This window comes from Stegostoma tigrinum, chromosome 23 (genome assembly GCF_030684315.1).
Source record: "Stegostoma tigrinum isolate sSteTig4 chromosome 23, sSteTig4.hap1, whole genome shotgun sequence".
In the NCBI taxonomy this organism is placed as follows: domain Eukaryota; kingdom Metazoa; phylum Chordata; class Chondrichthyes; order Orectolobiformes; family Stegostomatidae; genus Stegostoma; species Stegostoma tigrinum.
In genome coordinates this window covers 22323877-22338480 of record NC_081376.1, presented here as the reverse complement: position 1 = coordinate 22338480, position 14604 = coordinate 22323877, and the positions used below count along the sequence as shown (strand labels likewise).

General features: G+C 41.3%; 1 protein-coding gene across 1 annotated transcript in view; it reads left to right on the top strand.

Annotated features, from left to right (window-relative positions):
• The window catches only part of si:ch211-14k19.8 (serine-rich adhesin for platelets), a 37933-nt gene that overhangs the window by 15292 nt on the left and 8037 nt on the right, over positions 1-14604 (top strand). The window contains exons 6-7 of the mRNA XM_048551720.2: positions 8350-8541; positions 14051-14278. Coding sequence (XP_048407677.1) covers positions 8350-8541; positions 14051-14278 — 420 coding nt within the window. The remainder of the gene's footprint in view (positions 1-8349; positions 8542-14050; positions 14279-14604) is intronic.

Sequence of the window (14604 nt, the reverse complement as noted above, 5' to 3'; positions counted from 1 at the left end):
TATTGGAGTTTCTAGAGTGGATAAGGCAGAAGTTCTGACCATAGTCTTTCAATCCCCGTTGGATGAGAATAGTAATGGAGAACTGGCAGATAACAAATAATCCTTTTCTTTTCAAGAAAGGGGAGAAAAGGAGAGTAGTACTTTAATCCAGACTGTAGTCTAGTCAGTTAAATGTTGGTGATGGAAAAATCAGTAGAGATCATTATTGAGAGTAAAATTAATTCTAATTTGGAGAAGCATGTGTTAATAAGGACTTGCTAATAACAATATACTTTTTTAAAGTGATTAACTGAATTTAAATTTGTTGAAGATAGAGCAGTATATATACATGCAGGGTTTTAAATGACATCACTCAAGTGTCACGTGACAGATTCCGTTGGAATGCACAAGTGGTATATTAACTGCAAGGTGGTAACTTGAGTTTGTAATTGGCTCAGGGATATAAGGCAGAAAGTAGTGGTGAACACGTGTATCTAAATTGGAATGAAGAATGCAGTGGTTGACATACACATATAAATGACAGGAGTAGGGACTCAGGTTAGATTCCAGCCTTGGGTGACTGTGCAGGCTCCACATAGACATTCTCCCCATTTCTGCATGGCTTTCCTTTGGGTGCTCTGCTTTGCTCCCACAGTCCAAAGATGTGAAGGTTAGGTAGGTTAGCCATAGTGGTTGTCTATGTGTGGAATTACAGGGGATGGAAGAGATCCAAAAAACATTTAGTTTTTACTGTAGGGAAAGACGTGGAGGTGAGCAAACTCGGGCAAATAAATTGATTTTTTTTTGAAACAGCTGAAGGCCTTAAAAACGTAAAGGTGGATAAATCTCTGGCAAGTTCTGAGCAAGGGTCACTGGGACTGAAACGTTAACTCTGATTTTCTTCTTCAGAGATACTGCCAGACCTGCTGAGCATTTCTAGCAACTTCTGTTTTTGTTCCTGATTTACAGCATCCACAGTTCTTTCGGTTTTTATAAATCTCTGGGACCTGATTAAGGGTATCTCGGGATGTTGCGGGGAAAACAGGGAAGAAATTGTGGGGCCCCCAGCAGAGATATTTGTATCATCCACAGCCGTGGGTGAAGTGCTGGCAGACTTTCAGAACAGCTATAAGAAGAAGCCTGGGAATTATAGACTGGTGAGCTTAATGTCACTGGTGGGTAAGTTATTGGATGGGATTCTGAGAGATAGGATTTACGTGCATTTGGAGAGGCACGGACTGATTCAGGATAGTCAGCATGGCTTTGTGCATGGGAAATCAAGTCTTACAAACTTGGTTGAGATTTTTGAGGACATAATCAAAAAGGTAGATGAGGGCAAAGCAGTAGATGTTGTCTACATGAACTTTACTAAAGCCTTTGGCAAGGTTCCATGTGGTAGACTGGCTAATAAAGTTAGATCACATGGGATTGAGGGAAAGCTTGCCAATTGGATGTAGAGTTGGCTTTATGGTTGACAGAGTGTGGTGGTGGAGGTTGTTTCTGGGCTGGAGGCCTATGGCCAGCAGTGTTCTGCAGGAATCAGTGCGGGGTCCACTGTTGTTTGTCATTTTTTCCACCGACTTGGGTGAGAATTTAGCAGGCATGGTTAGTACATTTGCGGATGACACCAAAATTGGTGGTATAGTAAACAGTGAAGAAGATTATCCAAGATTACAAAGGATTCTTGATCAATTGGGCCAATGGGCTGAGGAATGCCAGAGGGAGTTTAATTTGGATAAACGCATTTTGGTAAAATGAACAAGGGCAGGAGTCATACAATTAATGGTAGAGTCCTGGTTAGTGTTGTGGAATAGAGAGACCTAGAGGTTCAGCAAGTTACACCACAGATAGATAGGGTAGTTAAGAAGGCATTCCTTACCTTCATTGCTGAGATCTTTGAGTGTAGGAGTTGACATATCATATTGAGGACATTGTGAGGCCACTTTTGGAGTACTGTTCACAGTTTTGGTTGCCCTGCTATAGGAAGAATATTATTGAACTGGAAAGGTTTCAGAAAAGATTTACCAGGATGTTGCTGGGACTGGAGGGTTTGAGTTACAAGGAGAGGCTGGATAGGCTGAGTCTTTTTTTTACTGGAGCGCAGGCGTTTGAGGGGTGACTTTATGAAGGTTTAGAAAATCATGGGGGCTATAGACAAGGTGAGTAGCAAAGGTCTTTTCCCTAAGGTGGGGGATTTAAAAATATGCCCCCTCATTTTGAAGGTGAAAGTAGAAAGATTTAAAAGGGAACTGAGGGGCAACGTTTTCATACAGAGGGTGGTTTGTGTGTGGATTGAACTGCCAGAAGTGATGAATGCAGGTACAGTTACAAAATTTAAAAATAATTTGGACAGGTATATAGAAAGGAAAGGTGTGGAGGGACATAGACCAAAGGCAGGCAAGCAGGACTAGTTTAGTTGGCATGGATGAGTTGGACTGAAGGATCTGTATCTGTACTGTATGACTTGATAAATTGCCCTGCACAGGTTAGTTGGGTTAGCTATGATAAATGCAGGGTCATGGGGATAGGGTGGAGGGATGGAATGCTGTTCGGAGGGTTAGTGTAGACGTGATGGGCTGAATAGCCTCTATGGGCACTGTAGGGGAATATGTAGTACTATGACCTGGATTTGGCATGGGGAGCACATTTTAAGGTTTGCAGACAGTACAAAACTTGGCATTATTTTCTGTATGCATACTCCTCAGGTCTGCTACTAAATTCACTATTGACAACATTGCTAATTTGTGCAGAAACGTGAAAGATGCAGCTTAAAGTGCTCAAGTATTGAGTGATGTCCTTTTTAGAGAAAGAACATGGTCAGGCATGTGAGGGTGCATATTCACAAATTCCTGAAGGTGGCAAATCAGCTGATAAGACAGCTATTTAAGTGTATGAGAAATTTGGCTGGCTTTGTAGGGTTATTGCAAAGAAAAACAAAGATCATTCTAAATCTTTCTAAATTATTGGTGAGGCCTCAACTGGAGTATTGTGTAATATTTTGGGCATCGCACTTTACTCAGGATGTCAAGGCCTGAGAGAGGAGGCTTAACAGGATGATACCAGGGGTGAGTCAGTTTAGTTATGCGGTGAGACTGGAGAAGGTGGCATTGTTTCCCATTGAGTAGACAAGATTTATAGTTTGGACCCAATACAGGGTTGATTGAGCAAGGAGGGAAAATGGCCTAATGTGGTTAGCAAATAACACTTACTCATCAATATCCTGCTCATCGCTGCTCAGTTCAATTCTCCAGGATCACTTGGCTCTGATCCTCATTATAGTCTTCGTCCGAGGAGGTGAATTCCAGAGATGAAGTGGGAGAAACTGCTTTGAACACCAAGGTCAGAACTGAATCAAACATACATCAAATAACCCAAATACAATTGAAGTCAATGAGAATAAGGGAAAACATTCTATCGACTGATTTCCAAATCAGTACAAAGGAACATGTTTGTGGTTGTTGAGGCAAATCAGTCTCAGCCCACCGACTGTACAAAGGGTCTTCAGGGCAGTTGCCCAGGCTCAAGATATTTCTTAGCTCTTTCAGGAAATATGTCCCTTACATCATGAGATTAGAAGTAAGATGATGCCTGAATATTGTACGATTTTGAGTTCCATTTGCCACTCGTTAGATAATGTGGCAATCTGTGACCACCTACAGTAGTACTGGACAACATCATGCTTGGGCTGATGAGTGAGAAGTAACATTCACAACACACAAAAGCTAGGCAAAGATGTCTCCAACCAGAGAAAGCCTACCCAACTAACATTGGCACCTGATGCTGTCACCATTGTCAAAGCCCCACAATCAAGATCGCTGTTAACTAGCCATTCACAGTAACAGTACCACTGTAACCAGATTTAGAATAGAATAGCCGTTATCGTCATATGCGCTGAAATGAGTGCAGTGAAAAGTTTGTAATGTTGTCACTTTGGCGTCATCTTACGTACTGAGTACTTAGATACTGTCAGTGTTTGGCACAGAATTGAAAGAGTTAAAAAAAAATCCGTCATAGGAACACAAAGTGTTAACAAGTACTCAAACTATACTCCTTTCCACTGAGTCCGTGCCTGCTGGTCTTCAGAACACGAGGCCTCACTGTCTGCACCCACAGGGCTCTGACCTGCCAGATGCTTCCAGGGCTTGACTCCCAGGCCAGCCTGAACTCCCGATTGCCTCTCACTCCAGGCTCTGACCTCCCACCCGCCTGGGACTTGTCTCCCAGGCTAGGATTTAGAATGATGTCTTTGTTTTTTGACCCAATGATCTTGCAAAGCTAGCAGTATATATGGCTACAAGAATGGGTCAGAGGCTGGAAATTCTGTAACAAGTGCTTCGTTCCTGATTCCCCGAAATCTGTTTATCTAAAAGGTAAATGTCAGCTGGAACACTACTTGCTGGATAAATACACCTTTGACAACATCAGATCAAAGCACTTTAGTTGGTTACAACCCCATCCACTACTTTAAACGTTTAATCCCTCTACCACAAGCAGGGTATAACTGTCTTGTATACCGTCTATAAGAAGTACTGCAGCAAATCACGCAGCCTTTCAACAACACCTTCGAATGTCATGACCACTAGAAGAACAAGGGTAGCACATTGATGGAACAGTACTAATACACCATTGTTCCTTCTGGGACAAAATCCTGAAATCTCTTCCCATCACCTTTTCAAGGCAATTAGCAATGGGAAAGAAATGTTGGCTTTGTCAAATCTCATTAACAAATGAATTTAAGAGAAATTGGCAAAAGAATGTGAAGAAATTTTTCAAAAAAAATTTGTTCTGGAGTGGAATGCAATATCTGAAAGGGCAATCGAGAGATTCTGGAAGAACTTTCAACAAGAAGGGCTTGGATGGAGAGGAATGTAAGTGTGCAGAAGAAAATTTTCTGTTGTGGATGTACCTACTAGAGAAGTTGAAAAACTTGACCTACTCTTGGAAAATAAGGCAGGGCAGATGACTGGGGTATCAGTGGGGGAGCACATTTGGGGCAGTGACCATAATAGCGATGGAAAAGGATAGACCGGATCTGAAAGTTAAAGTTCTTAATTAGAGGAAGGCCAATTTTGACAGTGTTAGGCAAGAACGTTCAAAAGTTGATTGGGGGCAGATGTTTGCAGGTAAAGGGGCAGCTGGAAAATGGGAAGCCTTCAAAAATGAGATAACAAGTGTACAGAGACAGTATGTTCCTGTTAGGATGAAGGGCAAGGCTGGTAGGTGTAGGGAATGCTGGACAACTAGAGAAGTTGAAGTTTTGTTCAAGAAAAAGAAGCAAGTATATGTCAGGTACAAACAGCAGGGATCGAGTGAATCCCCAGAAGAGTATAAAGACGGTAGGAGTATACTTAAGTGGGAAATCAGGAAGGCAAAAAGGGGACATGAATTAGCTTTGGTGAATAGGGTTAAGGGGAGTCCAGTGGGATTCTACAAATACGCTAAGGACAAAAGGGTAACAAAGGTGAGAATAGGGCCCCTTAAAGATGAGCAAGACCACCCATGTGTGGAACCCCAGGACATGGAGATACTAAATGAGCATTTTGTGTCAGCATTCACTGTGGAGAAGGATATGGAAGATAGAGAACGTGGGGAAATAAATAGCGACATCTTGAAAAATGTCCATATTACAGAGGAGGAAGTGCTGAATGTCTTAAAACACATAAAGGTGGATAAATACCTAGGACCTGATCAGGTGTACCCTAGAACTCTGCAGGAAATGAAGCGATTGCTGGACCCCTTGCTGAGGTACTCGTGTCATCGATAGCCACAGGTGAGGTGCCGGAAGACTGGAGGTTGGTAATGTTGTGCCATTATTTATGAAAGGTGGAAAAGAAAAGCCAGGGAACTGTAGGCCAGTGAGCCTGACATTGATGGTGGAGAGAATCCTGAGGGACAGGATTTACATGTATTTGGAAAGGCAAGGACTGATTCGGGATAGTCAACATGGCTTTGTGTGTGGGAAATCGTGTCTTACTAACGAGTGTTTTGAAGAAGTAACGAAGAGGATTGATGTGGGCAGAACAGTGGACATGATTTATATGGACTTCAGTAAGGCGTTCGACAAGGTTCCTCGTGGTAGACTGGTTAGAGACATAGGAACAGGAGGAGGCCTTTCGGGCCTTTGAGCCTGCTCCGCCATTCATCATGATGGCTGATCGTCCAACTCAATAGCCTAATCCTGCTTTCTCTCCATAATCTAAAATCCCATTCACCCCAAGTGCTATATCTTGCCTCCTCTTGAATACATTCAGTGTTTCAGCATCAACTACTTCCTGTGGTAATGAATTCCAGACTGACCATTCTTTGGGTGAAGAAATGTTTCCTCATCTCTATCCTAAATGGTCTACCCTGAATCCTCAGACTGTGACCCCTGATTCTGGACACACCCACCCTCAGAAACATCTTCCCTGCATCTACCCTATATAGTCCTGTTAGAATTTTGTAAGTCTGTATAAGATCTCCCCTCATCTGAACTCCAGCAAAAACAATCCAACCTAGACAATCTCTCCTCATACATCAGCCCTGGAATCAACCTGGTAAACCTTCACTGCACTCCCTCGAGAACAAGAGCATCTTACCTCAGAAAAGGAGACCAAAACTGCACACAGTTATCTAGGTGTGGCCTTACCAAGGCTCAGTATAACTGCAACAACACATCCCTACTCCTGTATTCAACCTCTCGCAATGAAGGTCAACATACCATTTGCCTTCCTTACTGCCTGCTGCACCTGCATGGTTACCTTGAGCGACTGGTGCACACTCCCCTTTCCCAATTTACAGCCATTCAGGTAGTAATCTGACTTCTTGTTTTTGCTTCCAAAACGAATAACCTCATATTAATCCAAATTATACTGCATCTGCTATTGATTTACCAACTCACCCAACATGCCCAGATCATGCTGAAGGATCTCTGTATCCTCATCACAGTTCACCCTCCCACCCAATTTGCTATCATCTGCAAACTTAGTGTCATTTTGTTCCCTCATCAAAATCATTAATAAATATTGTGAATAGCTGGAGTCCCTGCACTGATCTCTGTAGCACCCCACTAGTTACTGCCTGCCAATTTGAAAACAAGGTTGGAAACAGAATACAGGGAGAACTATTTGCAGGGAGCTATTTGGATATAGAACTCGCTCAAAGGCAGAGTCAGAGGGTGGTGGTGGAGGGTTGCTTTTCAGACTGGAGGCCTGTAATCAGTGATGTGCCAGAAGGATCGGTGCTGGGTCCACTGCTTTTTGTCTTTTATATAAATGATTTGGTGTGAACATAGGAGGTATGGTTCGAAAGTTTGCAGATGGCACGAAAATTGGAAGTGTAGTGAACAGTGAAAAGGTTACCTCAGAATACAGTGGAATCTTGATCAGATGTGCCAATGGGCTGAGGAGTGGAAGATGAATTTTAATTTAGATAAATGTGAGGTGCTGCATTTTGGAAAGGCAAACCGGGGCAGGATGTGCACGCTTAATGGTAAGGTCCTGGGGACACCTGAACAAGAGAGACCTTGAGGTGCAGGTTCATAGTTCCTTGAAAGTGGAGTCGCAGGTAGACAGGATAACAAAGGAGGTGTTTGGTATGCTTGCCTGTTTTAGTCCGTGCATTGAGTATAGGAGTTGGAAGGTCATGTTGCAGCTGTACAGGACATTGGTGAGGCCACTTTTGTTGTATTGCATGCAATTCTTTTCTCCCTGCTCTAGGAAGGATGTTGTCAAACTAGAAAGGGCTCAGAGAATATTTACAAGAATGTTGCCAGGGTAGGAGGGTTTGAGCTATAGGGAGAGGCTGAATAGGCTGGGGCTATTTTCCCTGGAGTGTCAGAGGCTGAGGGGGATGACCTTTATAGAAGTTTATAAATTCATGACAAACATGGATAGGGTAAATAGACAAGGTCTTTTCCTCAGGGTGGGTGAGTCCAAAACTAGAGGGCATAGGTTTCAGGTGAGAGGGGGAAGATTTATAAGAGACCAACGGGCAAATTTTTCACGCAGAAGGCGATGCACATGTGGAATGAGCTGCCAGGGGAAGTGGTGGAGGCTGGTACTATTACAAATTTAAAAGATATCTGGATGTGTATATGCATAGGATGGGTTTAGAGGGATATGGACCACATGTTGGCAAATAAGACTAGATTTACATAGGATATCTAGTTGGCATGGATAAGTTGGACCAAAGGGTCTGTTTCGGCACTATGACTATATAACATATGAAAATTAATTTGGGGCTTCATGGGAAATGCTTTGTGAGACTTAGTAGGATAGCTTTTTAAAAGAGCTGGCAGAAACAAGACGGACTGAATTGGTTTACTTCTGTTAGCTATTACTAAGATTCGGTGAAGCCACCTGTATGAATAATCGTTACATTTTATTGCAGGTGCCCTGTTGGCATTGATTACTGGTTCATGGGTCCCAGATGTGACCACAGGATGACACGGCAAAGCTTGATTGGAATTGTGTTTGGTGTCATACTCAGTCTTCTGTTGGTCACAACAGCTGTTGCAATCATTGTCCTGAGGAGGTTCAAGATCTTGTTGATCGAGGCTAAAATCGACCAAACTAAGAGTAGGTAAGTTATTGACCTTTTGCAGTTGGTCCCACATCTGTCAGTTGAGTTTGCACCAACTTTTCGAGACAGGAGTGTGGCTCATAATGGGATGGAATGTGCAGAGAGATCTGTGACCAACCTTGGGGTTCGCACATCCATATTTCACCCTTGCAGCAAGGGTCTTAAGGCTGAATATTCTGTTTTCTGTGATATAAGTACGGTTCACACATTGCAACAGTGACTGCCGTGACATGTACTAATTCATTAGAGCAGGGATATAACTTCTATCTATGGACCTCCGAAGACCATGGTATCACCCAAGTAACCCCTTAAGATAAACCTCTCAATTACTTCTGCTCTCAAAACTGTACTCTCAGCATGCAGGATGATTCCCTGATGATCTTGCTTCCTTTATTTTGAAATACTGCCAGCTAAAACACCTCGGAGATGAAAGGTAATGAATTTACTTAACATAAAAATTATATCAAAATTATATCATGTAAAATGGAGAGGTGGCAGTATGGGATCTCTGAGTATGGGAGGAGTGATGACAATAATAGGAAGCATTCATTAATCATTAGGATTTGACCTGCTTCTTGCTGGAGCACAGACAGGTCTGATTTATAAGGTGCGAGAACTGCTTCATCTGCTGCACCTCTAAAGGTTAATTTGAATCAGCACGTTGTGCAAATTGCTTCATTAATATGCATGGTTTATTGGCCTCTGCCTCATGGCTATATCCTTGTGAGTTTGTGCTGTTCAGACAGATTTAAAGAACTGGATTTTCTAAACAGACATTTCCTTGTCAAATTGCCTCACACCCACAAGAATGCAGCAGCATAAAGGACACAAAACACTGCCTTTCTACTTTTCCTATCCTCACTGTTTGTCATTTCCTAACTGTGTTTCAGCTCATCTCTCTTCGTCCCTATATTCCTCATTCATTGAAAAATTACACCATTTGTCCGGTCTTGTCCATGCTGGTTGCCTGGAAGAAAATCTCAGGTAGTCCTACTCCATTGCCATTATCTCAAAGGCCTGCATTATTTTTTTCAGGTGCTTATCTAATTTACTTCTGAAAGCCACACACTGTGGCATTATATTTCCAATTCCTAAGCACTCACTGCCTAATGGATATTCCTGAAATTTTTTTGTCACCAGTCATCTTTAAATTGGTGTGCTACCAGTGGCAACAGTTTCTATTTCCTCCATCAAAGTTTCTCTTAACTTGCTCTTCTCTAAGGAGTAAAACCATTGCTTCTCCAACATATCCATCAACCCTTATCCCTGGAACCATTGCAGATTTTCTTTCACTCTCTAAAGTCTTCACACCCTACCTATGTGCCCAGAATTGGAAATACCATTCCAGTGAAGGCTGAGCCACGGTTTTCTACAGATTCATCTGAACTTTCTTGCGTTTGTACTCAGTGCCTGTATTTATAAAGTCCAAGATCCTGAATGTCTTTTTAATCACTTCCTCAACCTACCCTGCTACTTTCACTGGTTTGCACATATATACACTGAATTGCACTGACCACTTTTTATTGTACCTACCTAAACGTAACACTTCATATTTCTGTACATTAAGTTTCATCTGCTACATGTCAGCCCACTCCACTTCGTGAGGAACGAGATGGAATAGCCTTCAGAGACCTAGCACTCCACATAGAAAGCACGAAGATTCCAAGCTCTATTTCAGCTTCCAGTCAGGGAGTAAGAATTAGACTCTGTATTGTAGGCTAGTTGGATAAGAGCAGGGGAGAGGAGCAGACAGTGGGAAGAAAATAGACCAGGAATTGTAGATGAATAGTCAAAAACAGAAAAATGGATCAGAAAGGCTGTAGCTTAGTTAGCGCAAGTATCAATGGGTTAATAACTAAAACACCAGCTCTGACGGGGATAATGGCAAAATTTCCTCCTGACTCAATTGCCTTAAGCGGTTCCTCATTTCCTGCTTCTCTGAGCAACATTTCCTCAGCTGCACGTCTCAGACTTTTGGTTTCAGTGATGGCAAGCAGCATTGCATAACTGAGATCTGGAGGAATTCCACTCCTGCCCTAGAAATCAGTTAGCCGTGGCAGCGTGGTCTACATTCCCAATCTCCTTCCTTGTTCTCCTTCCCACTTCTGCCCTGTGCCATGCCTTGTCCTGTCATCTCTCTCCCCTCCTTTCACCAAACCTCGCCCCTCTCCTCCTCTGGCAGTGTCATAAATAGATGAACAAACTGAACGAAAGAATACAAATTTTTCAATTACAGACTCGTTTCCAACATTTTCTGAATCTCTCCAACTCTGCTTCCCATTGCTATAAGTAGTAATGTGCTGAGGAAAGTTTCCTAGATCCTGGTCACTGTCCAGTGCTTTGTACAAGTGGCTGAATATTGGGTACACTGCAGTTAGCAACTTAAGGCAGTGAAATTACCCATGTACACAGTGAGTTTAGCTACAAATATATCAGATAGCAGAGCTTTGACACAAGATGGTTGTATACTGCTTGTTTTGAAATGTGAACATATGAGCAAGGAGCAGGAGTGGGTCATTTTGAATCTGCTCTACCATTCAGTAAGATCATGATTGATTTGGATTATGACCTCAAATCCACATTCCTGTCTAATATCCTTCCATATCCCATGCTTAGAATCTACCTACCTCTGCCTTAAACATATTCAAGGACTCTGCTTCCACCATCCTTCAGGGAAAGAGTTCCAAAGACACCCCTCAGAGAGAAAAGATGTAGCCTGATCTCTGTCTCAAATGGGTGAACCCTAATTTATAAACAGTGATCCCTAGTTCTAGGTTCTCCCATAAGAGGAACATCTTCTCCCTGTTTACCCTATCAAGACTACTCGGGATCTTTGAATGCTTTAATCAAAGCATCTCTTATAAGTGTGTATACATTGAGATCCCCGTACCAGTCCTTGACGCACAAAACTCAATACATCTTATCAACTTAAAAAATCCATTTACACGCACTATCTGCTTTCTATTGGCTAGCCAATCTTCTATGCCAATATTTTATCCCCTACACCATAAGCATTTATTTTCCACAATAGCCTTTGGCAGTTTATTAAATGCCTTCTGGAAATCTAAATCTGTACATGTATCCCTCCTGATTTCACACATTATATGTTACCACCTGAATGAATTCTATTAGATTGATTAAACATGATTTCCTTTTCACAAAATCATGCTGACTCTGCCAGATTACCTTGATCTAAGTGTCTTGCTTTAAACTTTTATTAAGAGCTTCTACCATTTCCCCTACATCAGCTAAGCTAACTGGCCCTGTAGGTTCCTGCTTTTTTTCTCCATCCCATTTTTTTGATAAAGGGGTAACATTTGCAACCTACAATGGGACTGTCCTCGAATCAAGGAAATTTTTGAAAATTAAAATCAATGCATCAACTATCTCGCTAGCCATTTATGTACAACCTAGGATAAAGCCCACTTGTCAGCTCATATTTCCAACAATTTACATAAATCAATAACATTTTTCTGGTGTTTGTGATTTTCTCATGTTCCTTTCCACTTCTATTCCCTAAATTATAACTGCTTGTGGGATGTTACTTTTATCCTCTACAGTGAAGACTGATGCAAAAGATCTATTAATTTAATCTGATCTTTCATTTTTTACACTATTAATTCTCTAGTCTCACTTTCTGTAGACCCAACTCTCACTTTGCTAACTTTTAAAAATATTTGTAGAAACACTGTTCATATTTCTGGTCAGCTTTGTCTTGTACTCCAGTGTTTCCCTCTTTTATTAATTTTTGGTCATTCTGTACTAATTCTTACGTACTACCTAAAGTCCTAACCTGCTACCCGTCTTCGTACAACCATATGCCTTCTCTTTCAATTTGATATCTTTGAACATTTCTCATTAACCATGAATGGACCTGTTCCTTGGAATATTTTTTACAGAATTTATATATTTGAAAGAATATTGTGAAATATGCCTTTAAATTTCTGCCTATGCTTTTAACCTTATTTACTTCCTAAACTTAGTTTATCCAGCTGTTTTCATACCCTCATAATTGCCCTTATATAGCTATTTTAAAAGCGCCTTGGATCGCTCCTCTCTCAAATAGAATATAAAATTCAATCATAATATAGTTGCTGCTAGCACCCCAACTACATTCTAGTTTTATGAATTTAGGTCATCCCTCTCTATTTTGTTCTTACCATAATTAACTAACAAAGCTACCCTGTCTCATGTACTGTACTGTTCAAGATTCAGGTTTCAATTCACGTCATTCTGCAATAGCTACAAGATTGCACTTATTTATTTTTATTTGTATATAGTTTTGTTTTGTTCAGGAAACAATGAGCATTCAGATACAGAGCCTTTAGTGTTAATCTTTTGTTCCTTTTGTAAATTCTAGTCTTAGATGTTGGTTGCTTTTTGATCTGTACTCTATAGCAGGCAGGCAGTGTGTTTATCATTCCCTGCATTAATACCACTCTCTTTGGCCTTCATGCACTCAAATTTAATCCTTAGCTGTCACTAATTTAAAATCACCTTTACCTCTCTAGATAGCCACCTTTGGCTACGTAGTTGTGCCACTGCTGAACAGAATGTGACCATGTCCCAATTGTCAAAACAAGTGTGGGGTTTGACAATTCCATCATGCTTCCATCACTACAGATTCTAAAATCTGAAATAAGATTAGTTTGGGACATTGCTAAGCTATAAATTGACATTGTTGAATGACAGAGTGGTTATGTATAAATTAAGGTGTGTTGATGGAAGTGATTGATTCCTTTGTGTTATGAAGCTGCTGAAACTCTACAGGTCTTTGAAGATTGTCTTGAACTTTCCTTTATGTTGTTTGACCTTTAACTCCCCTGGGGCTTATTAATAAGAGAGAAACAAAGAAACGTGCAACAGTACCAGCTCAATCCAACATGATATTCCTTGGGATGGCTGTGCAGAGGGAGCATGTGCACATTTATTTCTTATATATATGTAGGAGTCTGCCCGGCTTAGTTATCCATATGATTAGAATGTTGTTCAGGATAATGGCCAGTGTGTGAATTTGATTCTCAGTCTGACAGATTTATTTGGAACCTGGCTCCATGCCCTATCCCAAGAGTTGAAGGTAAAGACAAAAACTGCCATGAAATGGCTCAGCATTAACATAAACAGAGAGTGACCCAAGGACCCATCTTCAGGCAGAACAATGAGTAATATGAGATATATACACATTTAAAGATCTATCATTGTCTCAGTGCAAAAGAATTATATCCAATTCATTATGCCAATATGGGAAAGAACATTTTTTTCAGTATTTGTCCTCACCCTCTGAAACCAGCTAGCAGGAGGAAAAAGGTCCTTGGAGATTTCAATAATTGTTCCATACTAGAAATTATCTGTGACCCAATTCTCTCTCTCAAGAGCAGCTGGGATTCAGGACTGTCTTGTATGGACAGAAACTGTTCACCAATACCCTGTTAACAGAGTGCTGAATGACCTCACTCAAACACTTGGAAAGGAGGGGAATGTTGTAACGTTGTAATTTTCCCCTCTCCAGTTACAAGCGCTTCAGTCAGTTTGATGATTTCTCCAGTCAATACCAGTCACAGTCCTGGCTCAACTACTCAGTCAGCTCTTTGAATAATCCTGGCTTCAGTAACTCTGACGAACTGATCCACCTGCAGATGTTGGACAGTAGTTACCATTCTTGTCATGAGGAGTTTCTGACTGGTACCTGCAGCAGCTGGAGGACAACTCCATGTGGTCACTCAACCTACAGGCACAGGTGAGGATCAATAGTAAGAAAACAAACTACAAATTGAAAGTAAGGAATGGCAGAATTGTATAAAAGGACACCCAGACTGCTCTATCAAGGTCAGACTCTGGTGCCCTGACTCTCCAAGAACGAAGAAAAATGGGCTTACATTTTTATACAGGGGATGTCCTGAGTTGTAAAAGGCCAAGATGCTTCACAATAGAAATACTTTTGAAATATAGTTGCTTGTAATGTATAAAAGGTAGCCTGAATGTTTCTTTATTCTTCCATGAAACGTGGGGATTTCTGGTAAGACCACCATAAGTTAGCTCGAGTTGCTCTAAATGCACTCCAAA